Raw genomic sequence first — 17,592 nt, 5'->3', positions numbered from 1 at the left:
TCCGCGGTGAAAAGGGAAGAAAACTCAGAAAGGCACCAAGGACTGGAAAGGACAGAAAACCTGGGGGGGGGGAATGCAGATGGGAAGAAGAAAACCACAGGAAGTAGAGCCGTTGAAAATGTAAACGGGGGCGGTGCCACCCCTTCTCCTCCTCCCAGGGGTGCAGATCCTCGGGCGTTTTCGGGGAGACAGAGTGAGAAGGGACCGGCTGGGCGGGGGAGGAAGGTGACAGCTGTCTCTGAGGGGATTGCAGATGTCACCTCATCTCCAGTCGCACTGAGCACGCACGGAGTTTCAAAGTGCCACGCTTTTGTTCTGAGTTTTTTTAGTGTGGTCTTTGTGGTATTTTTTCTTTTACCAATTTCTCCCCTTACACCTCCCTCCCCCCAGCAGTCGTCACACTGTTGTCCATGCCCGTGAACCCTTTTTCCTTAATCCCTCCAGTCCCTTACCTTCCTCCCCGCCCCCACAGCTGTCACCTGCTCTCCACCTGTGAGTCTGTCCCCATTTGCTCGTTAGTGCAGTCTGCTCATTAGAGTCCACACAGGAGTGAGATCATATAGTTCTTGTCTCTCTCCGACTGGCTGATTGCACTGAGCATAATGCTCTCCAGGTCCGTCCGTGCTGTCGCAAAGGGTAAAACTTTCTTCTTTTTTACAACCAAGTAGAATTCCCTTGTGTAAGTGTCCCACGGTTGTTTTACCCCCTCATCTGCTGATGGACACTTGGGCTGCTCCCATGTCTTGGTGACGGTAAGCAACGCTGCAGCGAACAGAGGGGCGCTTCTGTCCTTCTGAACCGGTGTTTTGTGTTCCTTCAGGTATGTTCCCAGAAGTAGGGTCGCTGCGTCAAAAAGCAGATCCACTTTTCATCTTTTCATGTACCTCTGAACTGCTTTCCACCGCGGCTGCACCAGCCTGCATTCCCGCCCGTAGTGCACGAGGGTCCCCTTTCTCCACATCCTCGCCTGCACTTGCTGCTTGTGGGTTTACTGATGGTGGCCGTTCTGACAGGTGGGAGGTGGCATTTTGTTGTGGTTTTAATTTGCATTTCTCTTGATGATCAGTGACAGTGAGCATCTTCTCATACGTCTGCTGGCGATTTGTATGTCCTCTGTGGAGAGGTGTCTGTTCAGGTCCTTTGCCCCTTTTTCAATCGGGTTGTTTGTTTGGTTGGTTTTTTTGGTGTTGAGTTTTATAAGCGTTTTATAAATTTTGGATATTAACCCCTTACCTGATGTATTGGCGAACATGTTCTCTCAGTCTGTGGGTTTTCTTTTTATTTTGTTGATGTTTTTATTTGCTGTGCAAAAACTTTTTACTTTGCTGTAGTCCCATTTATTTATTTTTTTCTTGTGTTTCCCTTGCCTGGGGAGATATATCTGAGAAAAGAGTTTCTACGGGCAATGTTTTGAGTTTTAATTTTCTGATTACAAAGCAAAAATACATACTGCCACATGCTTGGTGTTTAAATGTGAGATAAAATGCACCTAACGTTAATATTGTAAAGAATCAATGTGTTTTTCTGCTCTGCCTTTTCCATCTTTTCTACTCGCACTTATTTTTAAAATTCACCCATCACACAAACGCCCATCAGTTCCACACACACACACCCCAGTGTTTGCCTTCTCGCAGAGACTGGAGCAAACCTAGACCGCTTAGTAGTGTTCGAGGAACTGAAGGAGTGAAAAATCATCCGGGTAATTCTAATACTTTCCCAGTTTTGAACACAAAATATGTAAAGAGACGGTGCTCAGAGCTGCTAAGCAGCGTATCAACATTCCCCAGAGGGGTCAGCACAGGTACAGTGTTATTCAGGTGTTAAGTTGTAGCAGGTGCCCTGGGCTGAGCTGTGCACCCAGGGCATTTTCTCGCACAGGCAGCCCCGCCAGGACACCATTGATACCAAGAGAGAGCTCCCGTCCGTTTAAACCCTTGCGAACCTTCTACGCTGCTGCGACCCTAATTCCCAGCAATAACCATAATCCTGAAGGACGCGTCATTTTTATTTATAACACAAGAGCATAAAAATACCTCCATAATCCAGAAATCAGTCCTCCTTTGCAGCGTGCTGAAAGTAACTGGATCCCTGTGCAGTAAGTAGAAAGAGTGCAGCGGAAGAGCAACCGCACGACAGGGCTTTGGTTCTGCACACAGACGTGTGTAGTTCTCTCTGTTAGGGGAAACGTGGAATGTTAACACTGAGCAGCAGGTGTGAGAGGTTTGGTCGGTGTAGTGGTCTCTGTCGTTCATGTTTCTTCTGAGACGTTCGCTCTGACAGGTCTGTGTGCCGGCATGTTTTCCTGGCACGTGGATTCCATTTGCTACAAACTTTGCCGTCTGCACCGAATGGCCTTCGTCAGCGGCCAGTGCACGGTGTTGTGTCGCCCGCCGTCCACGCCCCCCCCCAGGGTCACTGTGTCCCCTCTCGCCGGCACCCCCTGCCCGCATCCCTGCCACCCTCTCGTCCTCCGGCCCCGGCACACACGGTGGGTGTCTGCCGTCCTTCCTCGTGGTTGGCTCGGGAAGAGATGCGTCCAGTTCACGGGCGTTTTCCAAGACCCAGGCTTTGGGTTTGTCGGTCTTCTCCACTGTTTGCCTGTCCCTGACCTTGTCGACGTCCAGCCCGATCCCCACGGTCCCCTTCTCCCCGAGTTCGTACCCCCAGCTCCGAACCAACCGCTCCTCTCGCTCCGGTTTCCCGCGGCGGGAGTCCGGGTCACCGGCTTCAGACCCGGCTTCACGGACACAGTCCGACCTCAGCGCTCGGGGCCAACCCTGGGGTCGTCGCGGTTTGGTGAGGAAACGACACCTTGGGCCTTGGGCCTCGGCCCTCGGCGCCGGCTCGGACCCTCGCACTGGCCAGAACTCGCCGGAGTCACGGAGTCACGAGTCCGCCCATGAGAGCAGACGCCGCGGCCCCGGCGCCGGCGCCGGCACGGGTCTCAGAACGAATCAAGGACGAACACCGAGGTACGGGGGGGGGAGGGGGGGGCGGGGGGGGGCATGCGTTCTCAGTCCACGGGCGTGGGTCCCTCTGGACGAATGTTTTCTCTTTTTTCTAATAGCCGGTTTACGCTCCGCATGTACGTCCGTGACCCCTGCAGAGTTCATGTTCACGTCAGGTGTCAAGTTCGGACCAAGGCTCTGTTCGCACCTGTGCACATGGCTCCATGGTTGCCACGACGACCTTCCCCCTTAAAACCCCGTTGGGCTCTCAAGGTCCGTGGGGCCAGCTCCGGGTTCTCTGCTGGTCCGTGGGTCCGTGGATCCGTCACGCCGACGCCCCGCTGCCGCCTGGTTGCTGCGGGTGCACGCGAGGCCCGTCGGGGCCGTTTCCATGCAGCTGCACACGGCCCGCTGTGCCCGCTGCGTGTCAGCCGTGGCAGGGCCCCGTCCTGCCGGGCCAGGGCCAGCCCACCGGCCGGTGCGTCTCATGGGGAGGGTGGGGAGGGCTGCTCCCCGAACCCCCGAGGGGGGTCCCTGACAAGCTGTTCTCACAGGCGCCCCCTCACCCACGTTGATGGGAAGGGGTCCCTTTCCGTCTGGGAACAGACGCACCACCCGGCTGCCTTCTGCTGCCGGGCTCAGTGCTGGGGCCACCCTTCTCTGGCGGGGGGCGGGGGGGTGGCGAGGCCCCTATCACTGCATTATTCCCAGAGCAGCTCACCCCTCCCCCCTTTCAGAGGCCGGTCTGGCCACCTTCAGCCGTGTCCTCGGGGCGGGCACAGCAGGCCCCCCCCCTGGGCCCCAGGCCTCACTGTTCCCACCTGATGCAGCAGGATGGTGGCTCCGGCCCAGGCCTCGTCACCACAGCGAATGTCAGAGCGAACGGCCCCCACGGTAACTCAGACTGTCAGGAACTCCGAGGCTTCCGAGGCTTCCGACCGCGGCAGGCAGACGAGGCCCCTTCCCACGATGCGCCAGTTGTCCCTGGAGGCCGGCCCACACGGTTACGAAAACCAGAAGCTCCAAAAACCTGTCGTCTTTCTTGAAGAGCTGGAAGCCCTTGACGAATGTCCCTTATGTAAACCCGTCGCCACGCCGAGCACAGGAGCGAAAACCCGTGTGAGTCCCAGGCAGACTCGGGCTGTAACCATGGCTGCCGGGCTCCGGGCTCCCCCGGGGCTCACCATAATTAGGGTTTCCTCTCCCAGCACCCCCACAGCCAAATGCTCGTTGCGCACGGTATTATTAGCGCTGGCAACCGCACGGACGGGTGGATGGGCGCGCGGCAGGTGGAGCCACGTTGCTGCACGTTACGGAGCCACAGACGGTGGGTGAGGCCGGAGCAAACTGCTCGGTCCCCGGCCCCTCCTCCAGGCACAGCCCCGGAGAGCCCGGGCGTCTGCTCCTCACTGTCCTCGGGGCGGCGCACGGGACAGCCTCAGTGAGTGTCACTCCCTGCGTGCCCGGAACGTGGGTTCGGGGGGAACGTGGGTTCGGGGGGACGGAAAGCCACCACGGGCGGCTGCTCTGAGGACTCAAAGGCTGGGGAGCAGGGGACTTAGAGAAACCACAGCAGAAGTGGGACCTGAGAGACAGGGCCTGCCCCCACCACACTTGGGGGGGGGGTCCCTGCTCTCGGGGGGGGGGGTGGCCCGCCTCAGACAGGCTCCCCAGAGCCACCCCCCAAAGCCCCCTCGTTCCTGTCCAGGCAGGCTCCCTAAGGCCCGTCGTGACCCATCAGAGGGGCTCCGAGGACCCGGTCACAAGAGCGACGCCGTGTCCTGTCCCGTCGCCCAAAGCCGCCGCCGAAGCAGCAGCCTCTGGAGCTGCCGAGAAGTGAGTCGCAGGGCGGAGGGAGGGAGGCGAGGACGAGGGCGGAGTCCCCTGCAGGTGTGAAGACAGTGAGGAAACGCCGCCGCCACCGTCCGAGGAGAAACACCTGCCGACCTAGAGCCCTCTGCTCAAAGAGACCAGCTTCCAGAAACGAGGGCGAATCAAGGCCTTCCCGCCGTAGCCGGCACGGCGCAGCGGGTCCCGCATCGTCCCGCAAGGGGAAAGGTCGTAGGCTGGGCTCCGGGTCAGGCACGCACCTGGGCGTCGGGTTCGGCCCCTGGTCGGGCGCGAACGAGCAGCCGCAGATCGACGTTTCTCTCCCTCTCTTTCTCCCCCTCTCTCTGAAAATAAATACATAAAACCTTACAAACAAAAACCACGAATCCAGCCGGGAGAAGCTGGCTCCAGCAGTCTGCACAGTAAGAAACGCGCTCGGAGGGAGGGGCGGTCCCGGCAGGCGGGGGCCGGACCGGCACGGGGCACAGGCAGCCGCGGGAGTGGCGGGGACGGGAGAGGCGGAGAGGCCAGGACGAAGTCCCTGAGGCTTCATAAGAGAAACCCGGGCCGCAGGCGGGCCCAGGTAGCCAGGTCCTTGGTGACCGCGGACCAGGGGTGGAACCGAGCTCACAGAGAGCCCACGGCAGGAAGGGAGGGAGCAGACGGGTGAGGACGAAACGACAGTCACTCCGAAGAACACGGGGGCGGGCCGGCCCCGAGCAGAGACGGACCCCGGACCGGGAAGGGTTCTGTTCTCCAGGGCGGGTCCTTCCCGGCGAGTTCTGGCCGGTGTACAGGCCGTTGTGTTACTTTAAAGCGGCTGCACACGAGTCTCCCACGATCTTCCTCGACCGGCCGCCAGGGAGGGGTCCCACAGGCTGATTTCTGATCGTGGTGTCACAGTGAAGCAGGGATCAGGTCGCCTCTTCTGCGCGGGTGCATTCCTCAGTCACCATGACTCAGTGCGTCCCCAGAAAGCACGAACGACCTGTCTCAGAACAGGGTCTCTGTCCTGTATGGATGCCCTTTATCCCAGCCCTGGGGCCCCTCCGGAGTGTCCTCCTCCTTCCTGCCTCCTGCCCCAACTGAGGGTCCCGGATGGCGGGGAGGAGGGGCTGAGCCGGCCCCTCCAGGAGCTGCATGCCGGTCCGTAAGCGGTGGCGCCCCAGACAGAGCGGAGGGCGAGGGCTGGATGAACCACCGAGGAGTCAGAAAGGGGCCAAACCGTGTCTCCTGGAGGCGCCCTGCAGGAACCCGGGCACTTACTTCCAAGACAGACGCGGCGTGAGCGCTTGCAGTGCCCCCAGCTGCTGAGAGTCAGCCCGGCGGCCGCTCTTCTCCCTGGGCGAGGCCCAGCTGCCAGAGGCCACCCTGAGGCCAGCTCACGGGGGATCGCGAGGGCGGGGAAGAGGGGAGGGTGCGGGCCTGCTGGGGGACCCCTCAGGGGCCGTCTGAGACCACCCAGAAGGAAGCAGCTCCCCAGCGCCCATCCTGCACCTGCGCCCTGCTCACCAGGGACAGAACGGTGGCGTCCCACCCGCGAGGGCGCGCACCGCGGCGGCAGCTGGCCCGACCGGCTCCCTCCGCAGTGCGCCCCCGCAGGAGCCCCCAGCGGTAGCCCTAGCTCCTTCGCAGCCCCTCCCCGCGCCCCGCTCACAGTCCTGCGGGGCTTACCGCGGGACTTGCCGTCCTGATCCGGCCCCGACAGACGCACGCTCATCACGGCATTTGTTTGGCAATTCTTACTTTTAAACAGTCTTTAAGGAACACTTTCTCAAGGCCGAAGTTGGCTCTTCCCCAGGTGAGGGCTGCCGAGCAACCGACCCACCCCCAGCAGTGTCGCTCCAGGACGCAGAGCCGCGGGGGCGCGAAGTCCGCATCGGGTTCCGCGGGGCTCCGGCCGCAGAGTCCGCGGGAGGCGCAACGGGCAGGTGCGCGGGTGTGCGGCGCCCCCTGCCGGCAGACGCGGGCCGTTGTCTCTCCATCCTCCCTGAACCGTGACCGTGACCCGCGCATCGGAAGTGGCGGTGGTCTGTCTCCAGAGAAGGGGCGACAGAAAGCTCCGCCGCGCGCCGGGAGGGGCTTTGGGCCTCAGCTGCTTCCCAGCCTCCCGGGGTCCAGGGCTCATCTCTCCACGTCCCAGCATTATTATTATGAATCCTACAAAAAGCACGTGAGTTACAATTTACCAACCTAACCATGGCTCGGTGGACAGCTCAGTGGCACTGAGCACATTCCCATTGTTGCGCCCCCATCACCGCCATCCACCCCCAGAACTCTCCGTGTTCCGCACGGACACTCCGTCCCCACCGAGGCACCGTCGCAGCCACAGGAGGGCGCCCTCGCAAACGCTCCGGCGCCCACACAGGGCTGCACGCACCTTGCGCACCGTCTCCAGGGCTGGGGATGAAGTCAGGTCCGCGGGCTTGGCAGCCACTCGCCGCTGTTTCCCCAGCCCCGCTCGGAACCCCTGTTTCTGTCTCACTAAACCGAGGAAAGGGGAAAGGGGAGACTTCTGAGAGTGCGGGGCTCCCGCAGCAGCAGGGAGAGATCGCTGGCAGGTCTCTCGCAGGCACAGCAGGACGGCTGGAAGGCGGGGACCAGGGCGCAGCGACATTCAGGTGAGGCGCGCTGGCGGCTGATGGAGGGTGGCCTGCCTGCCTGCTGGGCCACCAGCACTGGCTGCAGAACTAGCCGGCAGTTTCATCTGTGTGCCCGTCGCACAGTGGGGACACCAGGCCCTTGACCGTGGTTTTTGATGACTGGGAGCAACACTTATTTCTACGGCACAGCCCAGCAGTGGTACTTACGATGTGCCATGTGCCCTGGCTGGGGTGGCTCAGTGGGTCGGGCAGCATCCCGCAGACCACAGGGTCACTGGTTCGATTCTGCTCAGGGCACGTGCCTGGGTTTCAGGCCAGGTCCCCAGTTAGGGCTCATGCAAGAGCCAACTGATTCATTTTTTAAAAGAAAAAGAAAAAAGGGCCCCTTACAGGTTACCCCTGCTGCTAATAAAAACCCACTCACTCCACGTCCGTCTGTCCTGGGCAGCTGCCCAGCGGGAAGCATGCCAGCCCTAGGGTCTGATGGCTTTCAGGGCATTGCTGGGTGTGGGGACAGGAGCAGAGCAGAGCCTGCAGGGGCTCAGGATCCGGGTGCCTCGCAGACCACCTGCCTCTCCCCTGGGTGGGCTCGCTGCCCCACCGGGAGGAGAGCAGACTTCTCACACCTGTGCCACTGCCGTGGGCTTGGGCCCAGACCTGGGCTCCCACCTCCCACGAAACTGGGGGACGGGGCGGGACCTCCCTTCACAGCGACGGCCTGTCCCTGGGAGCATCCCCGGTCCAGGCTGACGGGAGAACCACTGGCCCCCAAATCGCACGTGTTTCCAAGATGGGAGCACACAGGGCAGCTGCCAGTCTTCCGAGGTAAAGGTCAGAGAAAGCAGGGTGGGGGGCGGAGCCTGGAGGAGTGACGCCGGCCAGGGTTCCCAAAAGGGGGGCGCTAATGGTGGCGGTCCTCCTGGGCCTGGGCCTCAGTCTCCAGTGAGGGCAGCGGGACTTCGGCCGGATTTCCCTGTCGTGGAGCTCAGAGTCGCAGAGGGGGTGGCCCTGGGGACATCAGCAGCAGTGTGGACTGCTTATGTTCCGCGAGTTTGCGGAGGGCCAGACTGGGCCCCGCGGTCAGGGTCTCGGTGCCGGGCGAGGCCATGCAGCTCTGAGTCTGTGGGACCCGGCCTCAGACGGCAGAACATCCAGGGCTCCCCAGGGAGAGCTGCGTGCCGCGTCCACACCCAGCCAGCCACACACAGTTTGCTTATCCGCTGACCTACTGAAGGACGTCTGGGTTGCTTCCAAGTTTGGGTAATTATAAACGAAGCTGCTATAAACATCCCTGTGCAGGTTTTCGTGTGGACATAAGTTTTCAGCTCCTCCGGGTCCATAACAGGGAGCGTAACTGTGGGATTATACGTTATCTCAGCCTGTCCAGGCTGCTATAACATAACAGAAATAAGGAAATAAGCTCAGTGACTCATAAACAACAGTTCTGGAGCCTGCAAGTCCAAGAGCAGGGTGTCAGCAGGGTGGGCCAGGAACCCCTCTGCACTGCAGACTTCTCCCTGCGTCCTCGCGGGGTAAAAGGGGTGAGGGGGCTCTCGGGGGGCTCTTTACAGCAGAACCCTGGAACAAGGAGGATGCACACACTTTTAGAAATTTTCCAAAACAGAAACGGAGTGAGGAGTGGGGAAGGAAGGAAGGGAGGGAGGAACGGAGGGAGGAAAGGCAGATCATTAAATGCGTGAACTTGTCACCCCCAGTTTTTGGACTCTTTGTCAGAAACACGAGAAACCGGAAAGCGAGAGGTTCAGCGAGTGAGCCTTCAAACCAGAAAACGACTTCCAAACCCACGCAGCCACGCCAGCATCAGCACCGTGGGAGGCTGCCAGACATTTCCCACCAGCGAGGTCCTGAAACTTCTTTGTTCATCCTCTCTCACTGAGCTACTGGAGGGTGTGCTCCAGCCAAACTCAGGCACCAGGGAGAAACAGACGCAGGACAGAAAGCCGCAGCCGGCCCAGAAGCGACGATGCAAGTCGGGGGCTCAGGGAGGGACTTCAGGGGATCCGAGCAACACATGTGATGGGCCAGAGCGCCTTGAAAGATGTAGGCAAGCGATGAAAGACGTGGGGTAGAATCTGTGATAAAGACACACAATCTTTGAAAAAATATTTTATTCATTTATCTTTAGAGAGAGGGGAAGGGACAGAAGCTTCAACGTGCAGTTGCTCTTGCACCTCCTACCAGGGACCTGGCCTGCAACCCAGGCGTGTGTCCTGGCTGGGAATCGAACCCACGACCTTCTGCTTTGCAAAGGGGTGCTCAATCCACTGAGCCACGCCAGCCAGGGCAAGACATGAAATCTTAGAAACACGAGGCAATTATTAACTCCATGGAAAATAAAAATGTGTGCAGAAAGGGAAGTTAACCAAGCGCACACATAGACCTCAGACACGTTTTGCTCGGCTGACCCCGCACTTCATGTTATTATGTTTAAGTTAAACGTCAATACTTAAGTTAAAGTCAAAGATGGTATGTAAAATCCCAGAGCTCTTTCCCTTTTTTTTTAATTGCAAAATGCCAGCAAGTTGAGCCCCCCTTCCCCCAGGACCACGTCCAGCCGGTGCGGCCGCCCCGCCCCGGGCCGGTGCACTCCTCGCGCTGCGGGGACCAGGGCCGCCTACGCGGCCCTCAGGAGGCCCGGTACCGGCTGCAGAGCGCACAGGCCTTCCAACCGTCCATTCCGGGCTCTTGAATTCTCTGCCCCTCCCAGTGTCCTAAACTGCCATCCCCAAGCTCTTGCTCCACTGCCTTCAACAAAGATGGCACCCGGCCGGGAGGCCGCACTCGAAGTGACTTCCGGCCGCAGGACCTCAACAAAGATGGCACCCGACCGGAAAAGAGCAGGGGAGTGACTTCCGTCCGGGCGACCTGCGGCGTGCCTCTCTTCCGGCGGCGCTTCGAGTGACGTAGCGAGCGCGCCGCGCGGCGCGTGCCGAGGTCGGTGCGGGACGCGTGGAGGTCAGCGGCGATGCTGGCCGGGGCTGCGGGGTAGGTCTGTGGGCCGCGGGGACAGGGCTGCGGAGCGTGGGGCCTGCGGCCCGGAGGGGAGGCGGGACGGGCGCGCCCGGCGCTGGCGTGGGCTGAAACCCCGCCGGGCGTTGGGTCTCGGCTCCCTCCTTAGCTCGCAGGGTTCTCTTGCCCGCCGCGGCGCACAGGCGGGCTGCCGCCCCGGGCCGGTGCTCGCTGCTCCGGGGCCCCTTTCTTCCACCCGCTGCTCGGGTGGAGTCGGACGCGCTTTTCTGCAGTGACCGCTCGCGTGGCAGCGGAACGTGCCGGCCGTACCCAAGTTCCGGGAAACCAGAGATCAAACTCGCTCCGGCTTTGGCGGGAGGAAGGCCGGGTTAACGTTTCACCCTGCCTCGGACGCGCGCCTCGCCCAGGTCATTCGATGACCCCGGGGGACAAGACTGGGAGGCAGATCCGTTCGCAGCAACGTCGTGGGGATCTGTGATAACTCCTCGGGGAAGAAAACCGGTCTGGGCTCGGGAAGGGGGAGGGCGCGTTCCTGGGCCGGGTGGCAGGCCCTGCCCACCCGGCCTGGTGAGAAGGAGGCGCGGCCCCGGGAGGAGACATAGAACCGTGAAGACGGGTCTGAGCCACACACGAAGTGCCGTCGGTGGTTGGCGCAGGAGTTTCGTTTGTATGAGTTAGTGTTTTAAGCGGGCTGGTGCTGCCTTGGGGGAGCTCACCCTGCCGGAGTGTTAAGGTGATGCAAGCACAGGAGCCGTGGGGTATGGAGTCTGTGTTCAGGGACTTTCAGGAGCAGTCTGATCGAAAATACCCTGTCTTATTGCCCCTCGCCACTAATTCTTTTCTTGTTAAGTATTTTTTTATTTTTAGACAGAGTGGAAGGGAGGGAGGAAGAGAGAGAGAGAAACATCAATGTGTGGTTGCCAGTCACGCACCCCCCACTGGGGACCTGGCCCGCAACCCAGACATGTGCCCCGACTGGGAACTGAACCGGCGACCCATTGGTTCGCAGGCCAGTGCTCAGTCCACTGAGCCACCCCAGCTAGGGCAGCTCTCTCCATTAATTCTTAATCCTGAGGAATCTGAACATTCGAAAGTGAAGTGGCCCGGACCCTCCCTGCAGAGACTCCCATTCCAGAGGACGGAGCGCGGCCCAGGGGCCTGATTGTTGAGCGCAGCCCACCCTCACTGACCTTTGAGGTCTGGGGAGAGGAGACGTGCCGTGCCTCGGGCTGGTTGGTGGAGAGTGCGGCTGTGACTCCGTTCCATCTGCTACATCCCTTGTGCTTGTGAGCTGAGAAGAGCCCACGCCAGCCCCTTGTCTCTCTCTCTCTCTCTTAAGGGCCTTGAAAGCACTTGCCGGGAGCTTCGCCGCCCTGCCGCCCCGCCGTCATGGCAGCTCGCCTGGTGAAGCGATGCACGTGTCTCCTGAGGCAGGCTGCTCGCCTGACCCCTGCGGGGCCTCCCGTGGGCCCACTGAGGCTGGCCCGGGCAGCCCATAAGACTCTGGCTTCCTCAGCTGCCTCACCCAGTTCCCACGTCCCGGGGTCCCTGTCCCAGCATGAGGAGAAGGAGCAGGTGTTCACCCCCTACCCAGAGCGCCAGGAGGTGGACGAGCTCATTGAGAAGGCCACTCGGCCGGAGGAGCTCCTAGGGCTGCTTGGGGGCGGCCACCGCCTGCACCAGAACCAGGCGGCCCTCGCACTCGTCCAACTCTCCCGCCTGCTGTCCGAGAAGCCAGAGGACAAGGCCCCGCTCGTACAGGATGCCCGCTTCCAGGAGCTTCTGCACCTCGTCAACAGTCAGGTGGGCTCCAGGACCTCGGGCGGGCGCGGGTGTCCCCGGCAGCCCTGCAGGGGGCCATTGCTGTCCTCACCGTGAACAAGCCCCGGAAGCCCTGCTGCGCGCTGGTGCCCCACCCCTCGGGCCTGGCAGGGGGCGGCACACGCCTGAAGCTGGAGGCGGTGGGGGGCGGCTGGTGGGAGAGCCCAGGGACTCGAGGGGGACGTGGGCACCGTGCAGCCAGTCAGCCCTTCAAAGGGTCAGGCAGAGATGAGGGAGGGCACGGCTCAGAAAAGTTCCCTTAGTTAAGGGTGCTCTTGTTCTGAGGCTTATTCTGTTGAACACAGACACGGGGCGCAAACCTCAGGGGACTGAACATGGTGTAACAAAGTTTCAGCCAGTAACAAACAGGGAGCACAGTATTTGCCGGGTAACTGGGTATTGAGATTCAGTTCAGTACCTTCCTCCTCCCCCAGCCCTTCACACGCAGCTTTTCTGTTCCTCGCGCCACACGCGTGGTCTCGGTGCCCCCTCGGCAGCCAGTCGCACGGGTGCACAGACCGGGGCCGAGGTCAGGAGCCTTGTGCCACCAGCAGTAAGAGCCTGCCTGCCTCGCGAGACCGTGGGGCCTGCCCCTGTTCAGACACTGGGCGGGAGGCTGGGAGGAGGGAGGCGCTGGGCCGCCGAGGGCCGGGCTCTGGGTCTGCTGCTCCCGCACAGACCTCGGGGAGATGCCGCATGGTGCGGCGGGGCGGCCTGAGGATCGCCAGTCCCCAGCGCGTGCACAAGCATGTCTGTGTCTCGGAGGGGCTGGTGGTGGCAGCTGCTCGGCCCCCACAGCCTGGGGGTGTGGCGTGACAGGGTTCGGAGGTGCCGGCACGTCTCAGGGCAGAGGGCCTCCCTGGGCAGCTGCAGACACAGGACCAGCGGCTGCTTCGTTAGAGGAAAGAGGTTCTGGGGTCGGGCTTCCCAGAACTAACGTTACAGCTATTTGGTTTTGTCTTTCAGTTTTTTCAAAGGTTCTGTTTATTTACTTGTTTTTAGATGGGGGAGGGAGGGAGAGAAACATCAGTGTGTGGTTGCCTCTTGTGCACCCTCTACTGGGGACCTGGCCTGCAACCCAGGCGTGTGCCCTGCCTGGGAATCGAACCAGCCACCCTTTGGTTTGCAGGCCGGTGTTCAGTCCACTGAGCCACACCAGCCAGGGTGAAAGGTCTGTCTTTAACAGCTAACGCTGTCATTGTTGTCGGCAGAGAACAAGTCTGTCGACACGGCGGGGGCGGGGGGGTGCCTGTAAAAGCCTCCCGGACCCCGGGCCACACGCGTGGGCTTCCCTCTGCCGTCCGTTCGTCCGTCGGCAGGGCCGGGTGGGCGCGTGCCAGGGACGCTGCAGGGCAACCTCGCCCCTCGGGGTCCTCGCTGCCGACGGCCGGAGCCGGGCCCTGGAGCGACCGCGCCATCTCCCTCCTAGATCACCACGGTCTGGCACGGGACCCTCGTGAAGCTGCTCCGGAGCCTGTACGCGCTGGAGCTGCCGGCCTCCTCCCGGGAGCTGCGGTCGGTGGAGCAGGAGGTGCGCTGGCGCCTCCGCAGGCTCAGGTACAAGCACCTGGCCTTCCTGGCCGAGACCAGCGCCACCCACATGCAGGCGCGCGGCTCCGGGGAGCTGCTGGCCGACCTGCTCCTGCAGCTGGAGCGGCGCTGGGCGGAGATCGAGGACGGCCGCACGCTGGTGGCCGTCATGGCGAGGATGGGGCACCTCTCGGAGCCGCTGATGACCCGCCTGGAGGACAAGGTTCGGGGGCTGGGGGCAGGGCCTGTGGGGGGGGGTGGCGGCCGGGCCCTGGTCCTCCGGCTCCCTCCTGAGGGGCCTCGCACACACGTCCGCCCCGCGTGGGGCCGGGCCGGGGGCTGCCTCCGGGAGCCGCCCAGAGGGCCCGTGGGCAGTGCGCTCAGGCCCAGTTGCTGTCTCACAGGGGCCGCGCCGCACGGGACCCTGGCCCTCGGGCCCGCCCTGACCCCTGCCGGCTGTGGTTGACAGAGCCTGGACCTGGTGGAGCAGTTCGGCCCCGAGGAGCTGCGGAAGGTGCTGTTGGCGCTGGCAGCTCAGAACCGGCGGTCGGTGCCCCTGCTGCGGGCCATCTCCTACCACCTGGTGCAGAAGCCCTTCCCGCTGACCAAGGGCGTCCTCCTGGACCTGACCTATGCCTACGGTGAGCCCTGCCCCGGGGGCGGGTGGGCGCACCGGCTGCAGCCGAGTCAAATTCGGGGCCCGCCCCGCCCGTGGCGGGTCCCGGCTCCGCAGGCTGCCACAGCAGCACTGTGACTCATGGGCCCTGTTCCCCTGCTGGGCCTCAGGGATAAGTTTGGTCACAGACACCAAGTGCCTGGACCTGGAGGCCAGGGGGGTGCTGGGTGGGCCACCGGGCAAACCCCAGGGTCTGCTCTGTCCCAAAGGCAAACTCAGCTTCCACCAGACCCAGGTGCTCCAGCGCCTGGCCGCCGACCTGCTGCCCCACATGCCCAGCCTCACGTCCGGCGAGGTGGCCCGCTGCGCCAAGTCCTTCGCCTTCCTCAAGTGGCTCAGCCTGCCCCTGTTCGAGGCCTTTGCCCAGGTGAGCGGAGCGTGCACCTGAGGCCCTGGGGCTAGTGGGCCCCTTGGGGGGACCCAGGGGACAGAAACGCCCCCGGTGTAGACACGGGGTTCCTGCTGCGGCGTCCCTGGAGAGGCACAGCGGCGGGGAGGATGCGAGTTGACGGCGATTTTCTCCCCGTCCCCTCCCCCCATTGGTCTCTGGTGGCCGTTGGGGAGCCGTGGGGAAGGTGAGTCTGGGAACCCACCCGGCTGTGCCCCCGACGGAGTCCGGGGGCCGGTGCTGTCTGTGCTCCAGGTCTCGGGCAGCGGGTCGGAACGGCCCGCGCGGGTCTGGCCGCGCCCTGTGGCATCAGCCCTTGGGGGGCGCCCTCACCCCGCCCCTCCGCCCTCACCCCGCCCCCAGCACGTCCTGAGCGAAGCCCCGAGCATCGCGGCGGCACCCCTCTGCAACGTGCTCCTGGCCTTCGCCCGCCTGAACTTCCGCCCGGAGCAGGAGGACGCCTTCTTCAGCCTGGTGCGGTCTCCCCGCCCCCGCGTCCTCCCTGTGGGCGGCATGGGTGCAGCGTGGGGGGGGGGGGCTGGGCAGGGGCCGCAGGGCGGAAGGGGCTGGCTGGGGGCAAAACTCGGGACCCCAGTGCACCAGCTGTCCGGCCCAGAGCAGTTTCGGGTCAGGGAGGTCCCCAGACAGGGCCCCTGCCGGGGGTGGGGGCAGCACCCGGGCGGCCAGCTGCTGTCCTCCTACCCTCCAGTTCCTCCCGGGCTGGACGCACCCTCCTGCACTGGGCCTCCTGTGGTCCTGCAATGCAGGCCCTGCCCGCGTGCGGGAGGGGGAGATGGGGAAGCCCAGTTCCTCATCCTTCTGTCCAGATGGGTCCTGGGGGTAGGGGTGGTCTCCGGTACTTTCCCCGGGGGGCCCAGCCTGACCAGAGGGCCTCTGTTGGGGCTGCTCCGTAGCCACCTTGGCCTGAGCACGGCCAGGTCATGAGGCGGCACAGACCGGCCAGCCAGGGCGTCCACATCTGCTGAGCAGAGCCCACCCCTGAGCCCCGCCCCCCGCCCCCAGGTGCACGAGAAGCTGGGGTGTCAGCTGGCGAGCCTGGACCCGGCCCTGCAGGTGGACGTGCTGTGGGCCCTCTGTGTGCTGGGGCAGGCCCAGGAGGCCGAGCTCCGGGCGGTGCTGCGCCCCGAGTTCCACACCCAGCTCCTAGGTGAGCGGCGGGGGTGCCCCTCCCTCCTGCACGGACGGGGGTGGGCCTGGCGGCTGTCCCCAGGCCCCATTGCCAGGCGGGGAGCAGGGGAGCGGGGCAGGCCGGGGCTCCCCGCATTTGCTGCTCTGCCCCCCCGAAGGGGCCCCCTCTCTGCCCCTGACTGAGGCCAGAGCAGAGCCGGATGGGGGCGCTCAGCCCCTCCCCCTGGGCTTCGGTGGTCTCCCCCCCCCCGTCCTCCCGCCCCTCAGCTCCCCCCCCCCCACTCACTGCACCTCTTCCCGTAGGCGACGGGTCCCCAAAGGGTCAGAGCACCTTCCAGAAGCTGCTGCACATCAACACCACCGCCCGGCTGGAGCGCCCCGAGTACGCTGGCCCTCTGCTGCCGGCCTCCGCCTTGGTCCCCAGGCCCTCGGCCCCGGACAGGAAGGCGACGCCCCTGCAGAAGGAGCTGCAGGGGGCCCTGGCAGGGCTGCTGGGTGGCACCGACAGGGCCCGCTTCACGGTGCCCACGCAGTACGGCTGGGCTCTGGGTGAGGCTCCCTTCCTTCCGCCCGGCCTGCTCCGAGGCCTGTCCTGTGTGTGGGGTCCCCCCCCCCACTCTCTGGAGAGACTCCATTGTCACCTGCCACCCCCTCCCCAGATGCTGAGGTGCTGCTGGACGCCGAGGGCCAGTTCCTGCCCCTGAGGGACTTCGTGGCCCCTCACCTCGCCCCACCCTCTGAGGGCCAGCCACTGCCCCCCGGGGCCAAGAGGTAGGGCGCACGGCCCCCGGGCCACCCCTGGCTCCTCTCTGGCGTTGCCCTTCCCTGCGAGGACAGGGACAGCGGCCAGCACCCAGCGCCCCCCTCCCTCCCCCCAGGCTGGCCTTCCTGCGCTGGGAGTTCCCCAACTTCAGCAGCCGGAGCAAGGACCTGCTGGGGCGCTTCGCGCTGGCCAGGCGCCATGTGCTGGCGGCCGGCTTCCTGGTGGTGGATGTGAGCACCCTCGGGGCGGCAAGGGGGGGGCACGGGCGGGCGTCCGCGGGGCTGCGGGGGCGCCTCCCGCCCGGGAGACCCTCAGCACCTCCCCCTCTCCTCCCAGAGGGTGGCGGCCTGGGAAGGGCTGGGCCCACGGCTCTTCGAGCCCCACGGGGTCCTGTCGAGGTGTCTTCTCTGGGTGCCCTTTTTAAACAGCTCTTTAAAAATTGGAGCCATTTTCAGCCCCACCCAGTTCTGAGCCCTGACGAGCGTGGCGTGGGTCCCCACTCCCAGCCCCCACGCCGTCGGGACCTGGGGCCGGGCTGACTCCACCCCCGCCCTCCGCCCCAGGTCCCGTACTACGAGTGGCTGGAGCTCAAGTCCGACTGGCAGAAAGGCGCCTACCTCCAGGACAAGATCCGGAAAGCGGTGGCGGAGGACCTGGCCAAGTGACCGGCCCCGCACGGGGGCTGCGTGCCCCAGGGCCGGACTCCCCAGAGGCCTGGCCGTGGACCCTGGGTGGGCAGGGGGGCTGCTCAAGGACAGGGCTTGCACACGGCCTGGGCCAGAGCGGTGCTGGCCGGCGGCCAGAGCGGAGGAGGGCCCTGGGCCCCCTTGTGGGCAATAAACCTTCACTTTGGTGTTTGACACCAGAAGGCACTGGGCTCTGACGTGACTCCA

At 63.6% G+C, this 17,592-nt stretch overlaps 1 protein-coding gene and 1 non-coding gene across 2 annotated transcripts; both read left to right on the top strand.

Moving 5' to 3' along the window:
• Positions 1–10,265: 10,265 nt before the first annotated feature.
• TBRG4 (transforming growth factor beta regulator 4) lies at positions 10,266–17,567 on the top strand. The gene is made up of 11 exons (XM_045828700.1): positions 10,266–10,387; positions 11,712–12,175; positions 13,623–13,946; positions 14,193–14,364; positions 14,609–14,766; positions 15,151–15,261; positions 15,811–15,955; positions 16,240–16,485; positions 16,596–16,707; positions 16,815–16,929; positions 17,263–17,567. Exons 2-11 carry the CDS (start codon positions 11,762–11,764, stop codon positions 17,362–17,364), a joined length of 1,899 nt encoding a protein of 632 aa, XP_045684656.1. The 5' UTR covers positions 10,266–10,387; positions 11,712–11,761; the 3' UTR covers positions 17,365–17,567.
• LOC123812265 lies at positions 14,401–14,533 on the top strand. The gene has a single exon (XR_006784545.1). It is a non-coding gene; the product is annotated as a small nucleolar RNA SNORA5 (small nucleolar RNA).
• Positions 17,568–17,592: the final 25 nt, after the last annotated feature.

Source organism: Phyllostomus hastatus, unplaced genomic scaffold (assembly GCF_019186645.2).
Source record: "Phyllostomus hastatus isolate PE091 unplaced genomic scaffold, TTU_PhHast_1.1 phas_scaffold_78, whole genome shotgun sequence".
Classification (NCBI taxonomy): domain Eukaryota; kingdom Metazoa; phylum Chordata; class Mammalia; order Chiroptera; family Phyllostomidae; genus Phyllostomus; species Phyllostomus hastatus.
The sequence above is the reverse complement of the archived record's forward strand: the minus strand, read 5'-3'. Positions and strand labels throughout refer to the sequence as shown.

Excerpts from the sequence above, each read along its gene's own strand:
- TBRG4 (XM_045828700.1), top strand. The coding sequence starts at position 11,762 with ATGGCAGCTCGCCTGGTGAAGCGATGCACGTGTCTCCTGAGGCAGGCT. Across the intron at positions 13,947-14,192 it reads TGACCCGCCTGGAGGACAAG|AGCCTGGACCTGGTGGAGCA; the intron begins GTTCGGGGGCTG and ends TGTGGTTGACAG. Across the intron at positions 16,708-16,814 it reads CTGCCCCCCGGGGCCAAGAG|GCTGGCCTTCCTGCGCTGGG; the intron begins GTAGGGCGCACG and ends CCCTCCCCCCAG.